Source organism: Oncorhynchus masou, chromosome 32, assembly GCF_036934945.1.
Source record: "Oncorhynchus masou masou isolate Uvic2021 chromosome 32, UVic_Omas_1.1, whole genome shotgun sequence".
Lineage (NCBI taxonomy): Eukaryota > Metazoa > Chordata > Actinopteri > Salmoniformes > Salmonidae > Oncorhynchus > Oncorhynchus masou.
In genome coordinates, this window is record NC_088243.1 from 93,238,367 (window position 1) to 93,259,135 (window position 20,769).

Here is a 20,769-nt window from a genome sequence, read left to right on the forward strand (position 1 = left end):
TAACCCCTATTATAGTGCCATGATTAGTGAGGATCAGGGTAGATTTATAGGACTACTGGTCAACCCCTATTACAGTGCCATGATTAGTGAGGATCAGGGTAGGTTTATAGGACTACTGGTCAACCCCTATTACAGTGCCATGATTAGTGAGGACCAGGGTAGATTTATAGGACTACTGGTCAACCCCTATTACAGTGCCATGATTAGTGAGGACTAGGACTACTGGTTAACCCCTATTACAGTGCCATGATTAGTGAGGACTAGGACTACTGGTTAACCCCTATTACAGTGCCATGATTAGTGAGGATCAGGGTAGATTTATAGGACTACTGTTTAACCCCTATTATAGTGCCATGATTAGTGAGGACTAGGACTACTGGTTAACCCCTATTACAGTGCCATGATTAGTGAGGATCAGGGTAGATTTATAGGACTACTGGTTAACCCCTATTACAGTGCCATGATTAGTGAGGACCAGGGTAGATTTATAGGACTACTGGTTAACCCCTATTACAGTGCCATGATTAGTGAGGATCAGGGTAGATTTATAGGACTACTGGTCAACCCCTATTACAGTGCCATGATTAGTGAGGACCAGGGTAGATTTATAGGACTACTGGTCAACCCCTATTACAGTGCCATGATTAGTGAGGATCAGGGTAGATTTATAGGACTACTGGTTAACCCCTATTACAGTTCCATGATTAGTGAGGATCAAGGTAGATTTATTGGACTACTGGTTAACCCCTATTACAGGTCCATGATTAGTGAGGATCAGGGTAGATTTATAGGACTACTGGTCAACCCCTATTACAGTGCCATGATTAGTGAGGATCAGGGTAGATTTATAGGACTACTGGTTAACCCCTATTACAGTGCCATGATTAGTGAGGACTAGGACTACTGGTTAACCCCTATCACAGTGCCATGATTAGTGAGGACCAGGACTACTGGTTAACCCCTATTACAGTGCCATGATTAGTGAGGACTAGGACTACTGGTCAACCCCTATTACAGTGCCATGATTAGTGAGGATCAGGGTAGATTTATAGGACTACTGTTTAACCCCTATTATAGTGCCATGATTAGTGAGGACCAGGGTAGATTTATAGGACTACTGGTTAACCCCTATTACAGTGCCATGATTAGTGAGGATCAGGGTAGATTTATAGGACTACTGGTTAACCCCTATTACAGTGCCATGATTAGTGAGGACCAGGGTAGATTTATAGGACTACTGGTCAACCCCTATTATAGTGCCATGATTAGTGAGGACCAGGGTAGATTTATAGGACTACTGGTCAACCCCTATTACAGTGCCATGATTAGTGAGGACTAGGACTACTGGTTAACCCCTATTACAGTGCCATGATTAGTGAGGACCAGGACTACTGGTTAACCCCTATTACAGTGCCATGATTAGTGAGGACCAGGGTAGATTTATAGGACTACTGGTCAACCCCTATTATAGTGCCATGATTAGTGAGGACCAGGACTACTGGTTAACCCCTATTATAGTTCTATGATTAGTGAGGATCAGGGTAGATTTATAGGACTACTGGTTAACCCCTATTACAGTGCCATGATTAGTGAGGATCGGGTAGATTTATAGGACTACTGGTTAACCCCTATTACAGTGCCATGATTAGTGAGGATCGGGTAGATTTATAGGACTACTGGTTAACCCCTATTACAGTGCCATGATTAGTGAGGACTAGGACTACTGGTTAACCCCTATCACAGTGCCATGATTAGTGAGGATCAGGGTAGATTTATAGGACTACTGGTTAACCCCTACTACAGTTCCATGATTAGTGAGGACCAGGGTAGATTTATAGGACTACTGGTCAACCCCTATTACAGTGCCATGATTAGTGAGGATCAGGGTAGATTTATAGGACTACTGGTTAACCCCTATTATAGTTCCATGATTAGTGAGGATCAGGGTAGATTTATAGGACTACTGGTTAACCCCTATTATAGTGCCATGATTAGTGAGGACTAGGACTACTGGTTAACCCCTATCACAGTGCCATGATTAGTGAGGATCAGGGTAGATTTATAGGACTACTGGTTAACCCCTATTACAGTGCCATGATTAGTGAGGACTAGGACTACTGGTTAACCCCTATTACAGTGCCATGATTAGTGAGGATCAGGGTAGATTTATAGGACTACTGGTTAACCCCTATTACAGTGCCATGATTAGTGAGGACCAGGGTAGATTTATAGGACTACTGGTTAACCCCTATTACAGTGCCATGATTAGTGAGGACTAGGACTACTGGTTAACCCCTATTATAGTGCCATGATTAGTGAGGATCAGGGTAGATTTATAGGACTACTGGTTAACCCCTATTACAGTGCCATGATTAGTGAGGATCAGGGTAGATTTATAGGACTACTGGTCAATTTGTTTTTTAGATTGAACTTAAACATGACAACTTTCAGGATGAATCAAACCACTGTATTTTTTTATTAAACTCAACAATATTTGGTGCGTAAAGCCTCTCCAAACTAAACCTACCAGTTGGTGCCGAAACAGAGACGAAGATGCATAGTTAAGTGATAACGCTGAGAAGCCGGTGTTTAAGGATATATTCACAAGGTGTTGTTAGATTAATTTATTCACACTATTTCATCCTTCCATAAGATATGGTCGCGACACAAATCTTGGGTTGCTACACGAGCCAGCTTGTCGTTCGTTCTATCGGTTCGGTTGTCAGAGACACGACCCAGTCGTTCAGTCTTGTTGTTCAGTATCTATGGCGACCCAGTCGTTCAGTCTTTTTGTTCAGTATCTATGGAAGAGACCCAGTCGTTCAGTCTTGTTGTTCTGTATCTATGGCGACCCAGTCGTTCAGTCTTGTTGTTCTGTATCCATGGCGACCCAGTCGTTCAGTCTTGTTGTTCTGTATCCATGGACGGGACCCAGTCGTTCAGTCTTTTAGTTCTGTATCTATGGCGACCCAGTCGTTCAGTCTTGTTGTTCTGTATCTATGGCGACCCAGTCGTTCAGTCTTTTTGTTCTGTATCTATGGCGACCCAGTCGTTCAGTCTTGTTGTTCTGTATCTATGGACGAGACCCAGTCATTTGTTCTAGATGTTCCATTGCCATACTGACTGGCAACGTTCTTATCCCTTGCTTGCTAGCTAGCTAACTACTGCTAACATACAGTCACGTCAAACAGAGCAGACAGAATAACAGCAAAGTAGCTGCATTTGCATAAGCTGATTTCTAGTGACATTTATTTGTATACATCAATAACAATGAGATAGTGAGGCGTCTGGACACTGTTGTTCAGAGGAGGTAGCCAACAACACAGCCAACAGCACAGCCAACAACACAGCCAACAACACAATCACTACAAACTGAAGCTGGAAAGACTGAAAACTAGCTGCACTTCATTTCACTTGATCTTTTTTCAATTGACATTTCTTCATATACATCCATAAAAATGATGCGGATTCATGATTTCCACTAGTTGAGAAATGCTGCCTGACTGTCTGTCTCATCCCGATTCATTACTACGGGACAGATGGAGATCCAATTTGAATATTGAAACAATGTTGCAAATGTCAGAGAGATAAAGTTTTATACAAATGTCCCGCTGTTGAAAACTAAATTTTAGTCTAAAAGAAATGTGAGATAATGTCTCGATGCGGAGATCAAGGTTGATTGTACTACTTAGTGATGTGCTGGTGTGGGAGTCTCCCCCCCAGCCGGACGCTCCAAAAGGAACGTAGTGTGATTGGTCAGGAAGTCCCAGGAAGGAGGTGTGATTGGTCAGGAAGTCCCAGGAAGGAGGTGTGATTGGTCAGGAAGTCCCAGGAAGGAGGTGTGATTGGTCAGGAAGTCCCAGGAAGGAGGTGTGATTGGTCAGGAAGTCCCAGGAAGGTGGTGTGATTGGTCAGGAAGTCCCAGGAACTTAGTGTGATTGGTCATGGAGCGCCAGGAAGTGGTGACCTATTGGCCAGGGGGAAATCCCCCAGCCAGACACTGTCACACCCTGACCTTAATATTCTTTGTTACTTTGGTTAGGTCAGGGTGTGACATGGGCGATGTATGTGTTTTTGTATGTTTATGGGGGGTGTTTTCCTATCTAGGTGTTTTTGTACGTCTATTGTTGCCTACATTGGTTCTCAATCAGAGGCAGCTGTCTGTCGTTTTCTATGATTGGGAACCATATTTAGGCAGCCATATTCTGTGGGTATTTTGTGGGTGATTGCTCCTGTTCCAGTGTTTAGTGTTCACGCTACGGGACTGATTCGTCTTCATTCCTTTTTTATCGGTTTGTGGTTTTGTTCGTTGTTTAAGTATCCCATTAAAATATGGATTATCACGCTACATCTTGGTCCTCCTCTCTTTCACCCGAAGACAGTCGTTACAGACACGCCCCAGGAACGCAGTATGATTGGTCAGGATGTCCCAGGAAGTTGTGCCGTATTGGTCATGGTCAGGGGGAATCCCCCAGCCTGACGCTCCCCAGGAACGCAGTATGATTGGTCAGGATGTCCCAGGAAGTTGTGCCGTATTGGTCATGGTCAGGGGGAATCCCCCAGCCTGACGCTCCCCAGGAACGTAGTATGATTGGTCATGCTGATCAGCGTGTCATCATAGACCATCCTGATGGAGATCCTTTGTCCCGCCCTCAGCAGGCTGACCCCCGCCGTGTAGCACGTGTTGAACTTCCTCTGCCCCGTCTCCATGCTGCAGGTACAACGCAGGAAGGGGGTGAAGTCTACCATCACCTCGTAGCTGGCAATGTCCGTGAAGTTGAGATAGTACACCTGGTGAACAGAGGGAGGAGAAGGAGAGAGAGAAGATGAATATATCTGGCAGAGGTAGGGGTAGAGGAGGAAGAGGAGAGAGGGTCAGGTAGAGGAGGAAGAGGAGAGAGGGTCAGGTAGAGGAGGAAGAGGAGAGAGGGTCAGGTAGAGGAGGAAGAGGAGAGAGGGTCAGGTAGAGGAGGAAGAGGGGAGAGGGTCAGGTAGAGGAGGAAGAGGGTCAGGTAGAGGAGGAAGAGGGGAGAGGGTCAGGTAGAGGAGGAAGAGGAGAGAGGGTCAGGTAGAGGAGGAAGAGGAGAGAGGGTCAGGTAGAGGAGGAAGAGGAGAGAGGGTCAGGTAGAGGAGGAAGAGGAGAGAGGGTCAGGTAGAGGAGGAAGAGGAGAGAGGGTCAGGTAGAGGAGGAAGAGAAGAGAGGGTCAAGTAGAGGAGGAAGAGGAGAGAGGGTCAAGTAGAGGAGGAAGAGGAGAGAGGGTCAGGTAGAGGAGGAAGAGGGGAGAGGGTCAGGTAGAGGAGGAAGAGGAGAGAGGGTCAGGTAGAGGAGGAAGAGGAGAGAGGGTCAGGTAGAGGAGGAAGAGGGGAGAGGGTCAGGTAGAGGAGGAAGAGGGTCAGGTAGAGGAGGAAGAGGGGAGAGGGTCAGGTAGAGGAGGAAGAGGAGAGAGGGTCAGGTAGAGGAGGAAGAGGGGAGAGGGTCAGGTAGAGGAGGAAGAGGGGAGAGGGTCAGGTAGAGGAGGAAGAGGGTCAGGTAGAGGAGGAAGAGGGGAGAGGGTCAGGTAGAGGAGGAAGAGGGGAGAGGGTCAGGTAGAGGAGGAAGAGGAGAGAGGGTCAGGTAAAGGAGGAAGAGGGGAGAGGGTCAGGTAGAGGAGGAAGAGGGGAGAGGGTCAGGTAGAGGAGGAAGAGGGGAGAGGGTCAGGTAGAGGAGGAAGAGGAGAGAGGGTCAGGTAGAGGAGGAAGAGGGGAGAGGGTCAGGTAGAGGAGGAAGAGGGGAGAGGGTCAGGTAGAGGAGGAAGAGGGGAGAGGGTCAGGTAGAGGAGGAAGAGGGTCAGGTAGAGGAGGAAGAGGGGAGAGGGTCAGGTAGAGGAGGAAGAGGGGAGAGGGTCAGGTAGAGGAGGAAGAGGAGAGAGGGTCAGGTAGAGGAGGAAGAGGGGAGAGGGTCAGGTAGAGGAGGAAGAGGGGAGAGGGTCAGGTAGAGGAGGAAGAGGGGAGAGGGTCAGGTAGAGGAGGAAGAGGGTCAGGTAGAGGAGGAAGAGGGGAGAGGGTCAGGTAGAGGAGGAAGAGGAGAGAGGGTCAGGTAGAGGAGGAAGAGGGGAGAGGGTCAGGTAGAGGAGGAAGAGGGGAGAGGGTCAGGTAGAGGAGGAAGAGGGGAGAGGGTCAGGTAGAGGAGGAAGAGGGTCAGGTAGAGGAGGAAGAGGGGAGAGGGTCAGGTAGAGGAGGAAGAGGAGAGAGGGTCAGGTAGAGGAGGAAGAGGGGAGAGGGTCAGGTAGAGGAGGAAGAGGGGAGAGGGTCAGGTAGAGGAGGCAGAGGGGAGAGGGTCAGGTAGAGGAGGAAGAGGGTCAGGTAGAGGAGGAAGAGGGAGAGGGTCAGGTAGAGGAGGAAGAGGAGAGAGGGTCAGGTAGAGGAGGAAGAGGAGAGAGGGTCAGGTAGAGGAGGAAGAGGAGAGAGGGTCAGGTAGAGGATGAAGAGGAGAGAGGGTCAGGTAGAGGAGGAAGAAGAGAGGGTCAAGTAGAGGAGGAAGAGGAGAGAGGGTCAGGTAGAGGAGGAAGAGGAGAGAGGGTCAGGGTAGAGGAGGAAGAGGAGAGAGGGTCAGGTAGAGGAGGAAGAGGGGAGAGGGTCAGGTAGAGGAGGAAGAGGGGAGAGGGTCAGGTAGAGGAGGAAGAGGGGAGAGGGTCAGGTAGAGGAGGCAGAGGGGAGAGGGTCAGGTAGAGGAGGAAGAGGGTCAGGTAGAGGAGGAAGAGGGGAGAGGGTCAGGTAGAGGAGGAAGAGGAGAGAGGGTCAGGTAGAGGAGGAAGAGGAGAGAGGGTCAGGTAGAGGAGGAAGAGGAGAGAGGGTCAGGTAGAGGAGGAAGAGGAGAGAGGGTCAGGTAGAGGAGGAAGAGAAGAGAGGGTCAGGTAGAGGAGGAAGAGGAGAGAGGGTCAGGTAGAGGAGGAAGAGGAGAGAGGGTCAGGTAGAGGAGGAAGAGGAGAGAGGGTCAGGTAGAGGAGGAAGAGGGGAGAGGGTCAGGTAGAGGAGGAAGAGGAGAGAGGGTAAGGTAGAGGAGGAAGAGGAGAGAGGGTCAGGTAGAGGAGGAAGAGGAGAGAGGGTCAGGTAGAGGAGGAAGAGGAGAGAGGGTCAGGTAGAGGAGGAAGAGGAGAGAGGGTCAGGTAGAGGAGGAAGAGGAAAGTGGGTCAGGTAGAGGAGGAAGAGGGGAGAGGGTCAGGTAGAGGAGGAAGAGGGGAGAGGGTCAGGTAGAGGAGGAAGAGGAGAGAGGGTCAGGTAGAGGAGGAAGAGGAGAGAGGGTCAGGTAGAGGAGGAAGAGGAGAGAGGGTCAGATAGAGGAGGAAGAGGAGAGAGGGTCAGGTAAAGGAGGAAGAGGAGAGGGGGTCAGTTGGAGGAGGAAGAGAAGAGAGGGTCAGGTAGAGGAGGAAGAAGAGAGAGGGTCAGGTAGAGGAGGAAGAGGGTCAGACTAAGTGGATAGTACACCTGAGATGTGGTATCATCATTACACACACACACAACATTAAGAACACCGTCCTAATATTGAGTTGCACCCCCTTTTGCCCACAGAACAGCCTCAATTCATCAGAACATGGACTACAAGGTATCGAAAGCGTTCCACAGGGATGCTGGCCCATGTTGACTCCAATGCTTCCCAGTTTTGTCAAGTTGGCTGGATGTCATTTGGGTGGTGGACACATGGAAAACTGTTGAGTGTGAAAAACCCAGCAGCGTTGCAGTTCTAGACACTCAAACCGGTGCGCCTGGCACCTACTACCATACCCTGTTCAAAAGGCACCTAAATCTTTGGTCTTGCCCTTTCACCCTCTGAATGGAACACGTACACAATCCATGTCTGAAATGTCTCAAGGCTTTAACATCCTTCCTTAACCCGTCTCCTCCCCTTCATCTACACTGAAGTGGATTTAACAAGTGACATCAATAAGGGATCACAGCTTTCACCTGGTCAGTTTATGTCATGGAAAGAGAAGGTGTTCTTAATATTTTGTAAACTCAGTACACACACACACACACACACACACACACACACACACACACACACACACACACACACACACACACACACACACACACACACACACACACACACTTCAGCACAGTCTATTGCCTTGTACCACTGCACATCGTGCTGGTACTCCCTTTGTACAGTGCATTCGGACGTTCTACAACTTCTTGTTACGTTAAATCCTTATTCTAAAATGGATTAAAAAATACAATCATCCTCATCAGTCTACACACAATACCCCATAATGACAAAGTGAAACGTTTAAAAAAAAATGTTTTTTAAACATTTACTACAAATAAAAAACAGAATGACCTTATTTACATAAGTATTCAGACCCTTTGCTATGAGACTCGAAATTGAGCTCAGGTGCATCCTGTTTCCATTGATCATCATTGAGATGTTTCTACAACTTGATTGGAGTCCACCTGTTGTATATTCAATTGATTGGACATGATTTGGAAAGGCACACACCTGTCTATATAAGGTCCCACAGTTAGCAGTACATGTCAGAGCAAAGAAAAGCCATGAGATCAGAGGAATTGTCCGTAGAGCTCCGAGACAGGATTGTGTCGAGGCTCAGATCTGGGGAAGGGTACCAAAACATTCCTGCAGCATTGAAGGTCCCCAAGAACACAGTGGACTCCATCATTCTTAAAATGGAAGAAGTCTGGTACAATCCAGAATCTTCCTAGAGCTGGCCAGCCGGCCAAACTGAGCAATCAGGGGAGAATGGACTTGATCAGGGAGGTGACCAAGAACCCGATGGTCACACTGTCAGAGCTCCAGAGTTCTTCTGTGGTAGAACCTTCCAGAAGGACAACCATCTCTGCAGCACTTCACCAATTAGGCCTTTATGGTAGCGTGGCCAGACGGAAGCCACTCCTCAGTAAAAGGCACATGACAGCCCGCTTGGAGTTTACCAAAAGGCACCTAAAGGACTCAGACCAAGAGACACATGACTCTCTGGTCTGATGAAACCAAGATTGAACTCTTTGACCTGAATGCCTGGAGGAAACCTGGCACCATCTCTACGGTGAAGCATGGTGGTGGCAGCATCATGCTGTGGGGATGTTTTTCAGCAGCAGGGACTGAGAGACTAATCAGGATCGAGGCAAAAATTAACAGAACAGAGCAAATTACAGAGAGATCCTTGATGAAAACCTGCTCCAGAGCACTCAGGACCTCAGACTGGGGTGAAGGTTCACCTTCCAACAGGACAATGACCCGAAGCACACAGCCAAGACAATGCAGGAGTGGCTTTGGGACAAGTCTCTGAATGTCCTTGAGTGGCCCAGCTGGAGCCTGAACTTGAACCCGATTGAACATCTCTGGAGAGACCTGAAAACAGCTGTGCAGCAACACTCCCCATCCAACCTGACAAAGCTTGAGAGGATCTACAGAGAAGAATGGGAGAAACTCTTCAAATACAGGTGTGCCAAGCTTTTAGCGTCACACCCAACAAGACTGGAGGCTGTAATCGCTGCTGAAGGTACTTCAACAAAGTGCTGAGTAAAGGGTCACGAATGCCAAGCGTTTTTTTTAAAGTTAAAATTTAAAAAAAAATGTTTTGCTTTGACATATGGGGTATTGTGATGTCATATGGGGTACTGTGATGTCATATGGGGTATTGTGATGTCAGTATTGTGTGTAAATTGATGAGGGGAAAAATGATTTAATCAATTTTAGAATAAGACAGTAACGTAACAAAATGTATATAGCCATGTTATTTTCTACTTCCTGTATATAGCCGTGTTATTTTCTACTCCCTGTATATAGCTGTGTTATTTTCTACTCCCTGTATATAGCCGTGTTATTTTCTACTCCCTGTATATAGCCGTGTTATCATCTACTTCCTGTATATAGCCGTGTTATTTTCTACTTCCTGTATATAGCCGTGTTATTTTCTACTTCCTGTATATAGCTGTGTTATTTTCTACTTCCTGTATATAGCTGTGTTATTTTCTACTTCCTGTATATAGCTGTGTTATTTTATACTTCCTGTATATAGCTGTGTTATTTTCTACTCCCTGTATATAGCCATGTTATTTTATACTTCATGTCTATAGCCGTGTTATTTTCTACTCCCTGTATATAGCCATGTTATTTTATACTTCATGTCTATAGCCGTGTTATATTTACTCGTTATTAGTTATTCCTTGTGTCATTATTTATCTTGAACTCTGCATTGTTGGAAAAGGACCCATAAGTAAGCATTTCACTGTTAGTCTAAACTTGTTTACCAATCATGTGACAAATGAAATTGTAGTATTAGTAGAGTTGTAGTATTACTATAGTACTCACCTCTAGCTGACTATATACAAAGTAGGTAGAGACTGTAGTAGTATATAGTATTAGTAATGTAGTCGTAGTATTATTGTAGTAGTCACTACTCACTTCTACCTGACTATATATGAAGCAGGTAGAGACTGTAGTAGTATATAGTATTAGTAATGTAAATCAATAGTAGTATTATTGTAGTAGTCACTCTACTCACTTCTACCTGACTATATATGAAGTAGGTAGAGACTGTAGTAGTATATAGTATTAGTAATGTAGTCGTAGTATTATTGTAGTAGTCACTACTCACTTCTACCTGACTATATATGACGTAGGTAGAGACTGTAGTAGTATATAGTATTAGTAATGTAAATCAATAGTATTATTGTAGTAGTCACTACTCACTTCTACCTGACTATATATGAAGTAGGTAGAGACTGTAGTAGTATATAGTATTAGTAATGTAAATCAATAGTATTATTGTAGTAGTCACTACTCACTTCTACCTGACTATATATGAAGTAGATGCCGTCCAGGAGGACCTCCAGTTGTCCGGAGCGAGAGTGCATCTTGAAGACACGGTGGTGGATCGACACCATCTTCCAGTTCCTCAAGACACCTTCAGACAGGTCTAGACAAAGACATCAATCAATCAATCAATCCATCAATCAATCATCATGGGGGAAAGGCGGTCCAAGCATCCCGAGGAAACACCCAGAGCACCTCTGAACAAGGTACACCTACAGTATTGAAGGTAGACAATACCACGCAAAAGGTTTTATCTACAATGGACACTAACCTTCCTTAACCTGAATGGTGGTTTCCTGTCCTTGTAGATGAACCACAGCAGGCTGCAACACACATCACACACATCCAGTCAGTCTTTAGGAGCACAGCATTACTCCCAACCTTCATCGTTGTTCGGTACAATAATAAGTCATGTAATAATGTGTTGTAAAAATGTTTGTTCAAAGATGAGATACTCTACCTGGAAGTCCCTTGTTTTGGTTTTATCGACGAATCCTGTAACAGATAGAATCAGATCCTGGATCAGTCCCTAACTCTGAACTTTGTCCCAAATGGCACCCTACTCCCTTTACATTTGACCGGGGCCCAACAAAAGTAATGCACTATATAGGGTTCCATTTGGGACCCCTGACCCCAACTTCAGGCAGGACAACAGAGTGATCTAAACTAGGGCTGTAGCGGCCATGTTGACAGCAGGGGAAGGTCATTCAAATAACTGGTCGGTCTCACGGTAAGTTACCGTTAATTACCTTAAACACATTCAGCATCTCCTGGCTTCCACACAGACTACAAGACACCAATGCAGACCTTTGGAGCATCTACTTTGTTTTTTAGAAAAGTCTAATAAATCCATGTAATATAGCCTACACCATCACAATAAATCCATGTAATATAGTCTACCTACACCATCACAATAAATCCATGTAATATAGTCTACCTACACCATCACAATAAATCCATGTAATATAGTCTACACCATCACAATAAATCCATGTAATATAGTCTACCTACACCATCACAATAAATCCATGTAATATAGTCTACTACACCATCACAATAAATCCATGTAATATAGTCTACCTACACCATCACAATAAATCCATGTAATATAGTCTACCTACACCATCACAATAAATCCATGTAATATAGTCTACACCATCACAATAAATCCATGTAATATAGTCTACCTACACCATCGCAATAAATCCATGTAATATAGTCTACACCATCACAATAAATCCATGTAATATAGTCTACACCATCACAATAAATCCATGTAATATAGTCTACACCATCACAATAAATCCATGTAATATAGTCTACCTACACCATCACAATAAATCCATGCAATATAGTCTACACCATCACAATAAATCCATGTAATATAGTCTACACCATCACAATAAATCCATGTAATATAGTCTACACCATCACAATAAATCCATGTAATATAGCCTACACCATCACAATAAATCCATGTAATATAGCCTACACCAACACAATAAATCCATGTAATATAGTCTACCTACACCATCACAATAAATCCATGTAATATAGTCTACACCATCACAATAAATCCATGTAATATAGTCTACACCATCACAATAAATCCATGTAATATAGTCTACACCATCACAATAAATCCATGTAATATAGTCTGTCTACACCATCACAATAAATCCATGTAATATAGCCTACACCAACACAATAAATCCATGTAATATAGTCTACCTACACCATCACAATAAATCCATGTAATATAGTCTACACCATCACAATAAATCCATGTAATATAGTCTACACCATCACAATAAATCCATGTAATATAGTCTACACCATCACAATAAATCCATGTAATATAGTCTACACCATCACAATAAATCCATGTAATATAGTCTACACCATCACAATAAATCCATGTAATATAGTCTACACCATCACAATAAATCCATGTAATATAGTCTACACCATCACAATAAATCCATGTAATATAGTCTGTCTACACCATCACAATAAATCCATGTAATATAGTCTACACCATCACAATAAATCCATGTAATATAGTCTACCTACACCATCACAATAAATCCATGTAATATAGTCTACCTACACCAACACAATAAATCCATGTAATATAGTCTACCTACACCAACACAATAAATCCATGTAATATAGTCTACCTACACCATCACAATAAATCCATGTAATATAGTCTACACCATCACAATAAATCCATGTAATATAGACCTACACCAACACAATAAATCCATATAATATAGTCTACCTACACCATCACAATAAATCCATGTAATATAGTCTACACCATCACAATAAATCCATGTAATATAGTCTACACCATCACAATAAATCCATGTAATATAGTCTACACCATCACAATAAATCCATGTAATATAGTCTACACCATCACAATAAATCCATGTAATATAGTCCACCTACACCATCACAATAAATCCATGTAATATAGCCTACACCATCACAATAAATCCATTATTTATTTTAGACAGGTCTAAAGAAACATGATATGAAGAAAATGTAGTCTATTTCAGAAGAACAGAATACTCTGAGTTGTCCTTATGTTAGGTCCTGATCTGGCTGTGCCATATGGCTGTGGGCTACACCAGTTCATTTAGCAGACAAGATCTGCTTAGAATTCCGTGGTATTATTTTATATTATTTTATAGTATGAAGAATACAATTGAACACAGCTGAATAAAAAAGAAAGGATATTTTCTCCAAACGTTTTGATGGAGGGAGCACGAGGCTATTCTGTGTTGAGCTGTTAACAAAGAAACAGGTTCTCATATGCTTGATTTTAGAGTCATTAATGTAACTTTAGTTGTTCTACAAACGTTAGGCTATATGTTTAGATGTTTAATACATTGTAAGGCTGCATGATGAGACTTTAATGATTATTTGAAAAAAGTTGCATGAAAAGACATGAGCTCTGCTTTGTTTTTTTGCCCAGGCTGCACACACTTCATCAGTCTCTCATTCAGAATGAGACAAGCACTTTGACAAGCACGTTTAGCTTAAAATGTTGATCAACTATTAGCCTACTGCACAGCAATGTGCACATGGTAGTAGGCTATACACACAAATGGTCCATTAGCAGAAAACACAATTTTCAAAAGTGACCACAAATGTGATTATGTAATGCTTTTACAAAGGTGCATTATTATGGTGGAAATTAACTTCCCCAAACTTCAAACTAACGCTGCTTATAAATGCCAGTTACACCCCTTGTAAAGCAGATTAATGTGCTTCATTTAAAAAAAGTTATTTGGCCACATTAGTTGTGATACAAACCTTATTAAAACATACAGGCCTATGGGCTAGGCCACATGAGGTGTGATACTAACATACAACAGATAGTATATCATTCACAAGAGATAATATATCATTCACAGCAGATAATATATCATTCACAGCAGATAATACATCATTCACAAGAGATAATATATATAATTCACAACAGATAATATATAATTCACAACAGATAATATATAATTCACAAGAGACAATATATATAATTCACAACAGATAATATATATAATTCACAACAGATAATATATCATTCACAACAGATAATACATCATTCACAACAGATAATACATCATTCACAACAGATAATACATCATTCACAACAGATAATACATCATTCACAACAGATAATATATCATTCACAACAGATAATACATCATTCACAACAGATAATACATCATTCACAACAGATAATACATCATTCACAACAGATAATACATCATTCACAACAGATAATATATCATTCACAACAGATAATATATCATTCACAACAGATAATACATCATTCACAACAGATAATACATCATTCACAACAGATAATATATCATTCACAACAGATAATACATCATTCACAACAGATAATATATAATTCACAACAGATAATACATCATTAGCCTATCAAGTGGCTAATATTGTCACCCATCAGACTATTCTTGATCTAATCTTGTCTTTACATATACAAAATGATATATGTGTGAAATGAGTTTTGATTTACAATGGACCATCATCATGCACCTGTATCAAACAGGGACAGCGGGAAAAATACATGTCATCGATGCTCTTAAGCCCCCTGTTGTGTTCGTTTCATGTGAATTAATTCTGTGTTTCCGGTCCAAAATGACCACCCTGTTATAGCTGATTATAAATCCATAATAATACACATTATCCCCTAATGTTGTGTTAGATCTTTTAATCAACTTAAGTTCTTGTGAACGTTAAAAGTTTTGAACTTATATTTGCTATTGATGGCCTGTAGGCCTCATTGAGTTAAAAAAAAGCCAAATGTATAGATTACTTTGACTATAACAAATACTCAGATAAAACATATTGTGTGATTTATCACAGACTACTTTGTGTCATAGTTTAATAACAAGGACCTTCTCCTCCTCACCATTGTCATGGTCAAAGATATGATCAAGAGCCTCACATACAGTATATTGTTTGGTCATTGTGCTGCCACAGAATGAATTGTGAGAAAGGCCTCAAAAAAGCTTTATATACCAGAGCTGGAGAAAAGTTCTATATATTATTGAAACAATGTTGCGATTGTTTGTGAGAATCTCAATAGGTGTGGTTACCGTGGGGGAAGGATTCTATTGGGGAAAGGTTCCTGTCGGGGTTGCCATGGAAGCCAAGAAGGGGAGTGAGGTGTGTGTTTGCTCAAACATACATGCATGTGGGGGTCTGGGAGTGGAAGTGTGTCCATCTGATGAATGGGCATGTGCCTGAACTCAATTTTATACACTAATTGTAGTCTCACCCATTCATTTCAAATGGCCGGGAACACCACAGGAGTACAGAAGTTAAATAAAACACCCAAAATTACATTTAATTTACATTTAAACTAAATGTATTTTGTGTGTTCAGATGCCCTGTGTGGACAAAGTCATGGAACCTTATGACAATCAGATTAAATTAACTACATTTCTCAGAGAGAAAACTTCGGTAAATCGGTCCAATTCGAACGGAACACAACAGGAGGGTTAAATAGCGAATGGAGGACGCTTTTCCCCTGGTTCATTTTCATGCCAGCCAGGTAGGCTATCCTCCTGTTGTAAAGAGTAGCAATGTGCTTAATATTAGGAAAGTTTAGAAATCAATATAGTAGGTCTAGCCTATAGAAAGCTGATGGGAACCTCCTCTTTTTAATAGAGGCCATCACTCTGTTTTCTCACACAATTGCATAGCCTAAAGAAATTATAAAAACGTTGGCTGGTATGCCCTCACCAGTCTGAGCGGTCGGCTGTGAATGCTCTCACCCGCTATTAAAATCATGCTGACTGTGATTTAGTTTCTGACCCTCCACAGGAAGTCCGGTCAGAACAATGCTGATGTTCTCTGGGTTCCGCCCCTCCACAGGAAGTCCGGTCAGAACAATGCTGATGTTCTCTGGGTTCCGCCCCTCCACAGGAAGTCCGGTCAGAACAATGCTGATGTTCTCTGGGTTCCGACCCTCCACAGGAAGTCCGGTCAGAACAATGCCGATGCTTCTCTGGGTTCCGAACCTCTACAGGAAGTCCGGTCAGAACAATGCCGATGCTTCTCTGGGTCAGGGTTGTATTTCATTTTCCTCTTCACCAACAGTACACTTTTTTGTATTGTAGCCCTAGATAAACTCACCTGATTCAACTCATTGAAGGCCTGATGATTAGTTAACAAGTAGAATCAATTGTGTTTGTCGAGGGCTACAACAAACTGTACTGCTGCTAGTACTGGAGGACTGGAGTAGGGCTGCTATAGGGAATAGGGTGCCATTTGGGACACAGTCATAATATGAGTGACCAATATGCTGCCTAGATCTATTATCTCATCCTTACCTGCCGGTCCCGTCAGCCCGGGGGGCCCCTGTGTTCCGGGACGACCAGGAGGTCCAGCGGGGCCCACAGCGTTGCTACCAGGAATACCAGGGATACCAGGAATACCTGGAGGCCCCTGGGGGCCTGGGGAACCAGGTGGACCGGGGGAGCCCTGAGCTCCAGAAGCAGACCTCTTCCTTCCTGGGGCACATGGACACACAGAAATACATAATGAGTATCATTTCTATTGTTATACGAAAGGATATCTGGTGCCTAAAGTCAACTGACTGATAGCTGATGTCTACAGATCAACGAAGGAAGAGTTTCAACAAAACAGGTTGTCTCAGTCTCATTAAGTACATGAACGTTATCTGGGCACCATGAACTCAGTACTTTACAGGAGGCTCAGAGGAGGAAACATTACAGGAGGCTCAGAGGAGGAAACATCACAGGAGGCTCAGAGGAGGAAACATCACAGGAGGCTCAGAGGAGGAAACATCACAGGAGGCTCAGAGGAGGAAACATCACAGGAGGCTCAGAGGAGGAAACATTACAGGAGGCTCAGAGGAGGAAACATCACAGGAGGCTCAGAGGAGGAAACATCACAGGAGGCTCAGAGGAGGAAACATTACTGGAGGCTCATAGGAGGAAACATTACTGGAGGCTCATAGGAGGAAACATTACAGGAGGCTCATAGGAGGAAACATTACTGGAGACTCATAGGAGGACACATTACAGGAGGCTCATAGGAGGAAACATTACAGGAGGCTCATAGGAGGAAACATTACAGGAGGCTCATAGGAGGAAATATTACAGGAGGCTCAGAGGAGGAAACATTACAGGAGGCTCATAGGAGGAAACATTAGAGGCTCAGAGGAGGAAACATTACAGGAGGCTCATAGGAGGAAATATTACAGGAGGCTCAGAGGAGGAAACATTACAGGAGGCTCAGAGGAGGAAACATTACAGGAGGCTCATAGGAGGACACATTACAGGAGACTCATAGGAGGAAACATTACAGGAGGCTCAGAGGAGGAAACATTACAGGAGGCTCAGAGGAGGAAACATTACAGGAGGCTCAGAGGAGGACACATTATAGGAAATCACCTTTCTTTCTTCTTTCCGTTTCTTTCCGTTTCCCAGTTGATTCTGAAAGACAAACAGAAACAAGTGTTAAATCTAGTCTTGATGGTGGACTGAACACCAGGTATCAGATATCTACAACAACAATATACAACCTCCACCTCCCTGAATACAACAACCTCTACCTCACTGAATACAACAACCTCTACCTCCCCGAATACAGTAACACTACAACCTCTACCTCCATGAATACAGTAACACTACAACCTCTACCTCCCTGAATACAGTAACACTACAACCTCTACCTCCCTGAATACAGTAACACTACAACCTCTACCTCCCTGAATACAGTAACACTACAACCTCTACCTCCCTGAATACAGTAACCTCTACCTCCCTGAATACAACAACCTCTACCTCACTGAATACAACAACCTCTACCTCCCTGAATACAGTAACACTACAACCTCTACCTCCCTGAATACAGTAACCTCTACCTCCCTGAATACAACAACCTCTACCTCACTGAATACAACAACCTCTACCTCCCTGAATACAGTAACACTACAACCTCTACCTCCCTGAATACAGTAACACTACAACCTCTACCTCCCTGAATACAACAACCTCTACCTCCCTGAATACATCAACCTCTACCTCCCTGAATACAGTAACACTACAACCTCTACCTCCCTGAATACAGTAACCTCTACCTCCCTGAATACAACAACCTCTACCTCCCTGAATACATCAACCTCTACCTCCCTGAATACATCAACCTCTACCTCCCTGAATACAGTAACCTCTACCTCCCTGAATACAACAACCTCTACCTCACTGAATACAACAACCTCTACCTCCCTGAATACAACAACCTCTACCTCCCTGAATACAGTAACACTACAGCCTCTACCTCCCTGAATACAGTAACACTACAACCTCTACCTCCCTGAATACAGTAACACTACAACCTCTACCTCCCTGAATACAACACCTCTACTTCCCTGAATACAGTAACATTACAACCTCTACTTCCCTGAATACAGTAACACTACAACATCTACCTCCCTGAATACAGTAACACTACAACCTCTACCTCCCTGAATACATCAACCTCTACCTTCCTGAATACATCAACCTCTACCTCCCTGAATACAGTAACACTACAACCTCAACCTCCCTGAATACAGTAACACTACAACCTCTACCTCCCTGAATACAACAACCTCTACCTCCCTGAATACAACAACCTCTACCTCCCTGAATACAACAACCTCTACCTCCCTGAATACAACAACCTCGACCTCCATGAATACAACAACCTCTACTTCCCTGAATACAGTAACACTACAACCTCTACCTCCCTGAATACAGTAACACTACAACCTCTACCTCCCTGAATACAGTAACACTACAACCTCTACCTCCCTGAATACAGTAACACTACAACCTCTACCTCCCTGAATACAGTAACACTACAACCTCTACCTCCCTGAATACAGTAACACTACAACCTCTACCTCCCTGAATACAGTAACACTACAACCTCTACCTCCCTGAATACAGTAACACTACAACCTCTACTTCCCTGAATACAACAACCTCTACCTCCCTGAATACAACAACCTCTACCTCTCTGAATACAGTAACACTACAACCTCTACCTCCCTGAATACAACAACCTCTACCTCCCTGAATACAACAACCTCTACCTCCCTGAATACAGTAACACTACAACCTCTACCTCCCTGAATACAGTAACACTACAACCTCTACTTCCCTGAAAACAGTACCACTACAACCTCTATTTCCCTGAATACAGTAACACTACAACCTCTACTTCCCTGAATACAGTAACACTACAACCTCTACCTCCCTGAATACAGTAACACTACAAACTCTACTTCCCTGAAAACAGTACCACTACAACCTCTACTTCCCTGAATACAGTAACACTACAACCTCTACCTCCCTGAATACAGTAACACTACAACCTCTACCTCCCTGAATACAGTAACACTACAACCTCTACCTCCCTGAATACAGTAACTCTACAACCTCTACTTCCCTGAATACAGTAACACTACAACCTCTACTTCCCTGAATACAGTAACACTACAACCTCTACCTCCCTGAATACAGTAACACTACAAACTCTACTTCCCTGAAAACAGTACCACTACAACCTCTACTTCCCTGAATACAGCAACACTACAACCTCTACCTCCCTGAATACAGTAACACTACAACCTCTACCTCCCTGAATACAGTAACCTCTACCTCCCTGAATACAACAACCTCTACCTCACTGAATACAACAACCTCTACCTCCCTGAATACAGTAACACTACAACCTCTACCTCCCTGAATACAGTAACACTACAACCTCTACCTCCCTGAATACAACAACCTCTACCTCCCTGAATACATCAACCTCTACCTCCCTGAATACAGTAACACTACAACCTCTACCTCCCTGAATACAGTAACCTCTACCTCCCTGAATACAACAACCTCTACCTCCCTGAATACATCAACCTCTACCTCCCTGAATACATCAACCTCTACCTCCCTGAATACAGTAACCTCTACCTCCCTGAATACAACAACCTCTACCTCACTGAATACAACAACCTCTACCTCACTGAATACAACAACCTCTACCTCCCTGAATACAACAACCTCTACCTCCCTGAATACAGTAACACTACAGCCTCTACCTCCCTGAATACAGTAACACTACAACCTCTACCTCCCTGAATACAGTAACACTACAACCTCTACCTCCCTGAATACAACACCTCTACTTCCCTGAATACAGTAACATTACAACCTCTACTTCCCTGAATACAGTAACACTACAACATCTACCTCCCTGAATACAGTAACACTACAACCTCTACCTCCCTGAATACATCAACCTCTACCTCCCTGAATACATCAACCTCTACCTCCCTGAATACAGTAACACTACAACCTCAACCTCCCTGAATACAGTAACACTACAACCTCTACCTC

At 43.4% G+C, this 20,769-nt stretch overlaps 1 protein-coding gene across 2 annotated transcripts in view; it reads right to left on the bottom strand.

Annotated features, from left to right (window-relative positions):
- Positions 1–3,232: 3,232 nt before the first annotated feature.
- Positions 3,233–20,769, bottom strand: part of LOC135526810 (ectodysplasin-A-like) — a 36,872-nt gene continuing 19,335 nt past the window's right edge. Inside the window, exons 3-8 of one of the 2 annotated variants that reach the window (XM_064955482.1) lie at positions 17,776–17,817; positions 16,690–16,869; positions 11,271–11,305; positions 11,082–11,133; positions 10,789–10,913; positions 3,233–4,791 (exon numbers count right to left, since the gene is read on the bottom strand). In XM_064955482.1, the coding sequence (XP_064811554.1) occupies positions 4,546–4,791; positions 10,789–10,913; positions 11,082–11,133; positions 11,271–11,305; positions 16,690–16,869; positions 17,776–17,817 (680 nt within the window). In that variant the 3' untranslated portion in view covers positions 3,233–4,545. Of the gene's footprint in view, positions 4,792–10,782; positions 10,914–11,081; positions 11,134–11,270; positions 11,306–16,689; positions 16,870–17,775; positions 17,818–20,769 lie in introns of both variants that reach the window. The other variant, XM_064955481.1, reaches the window with a different exon arrangement.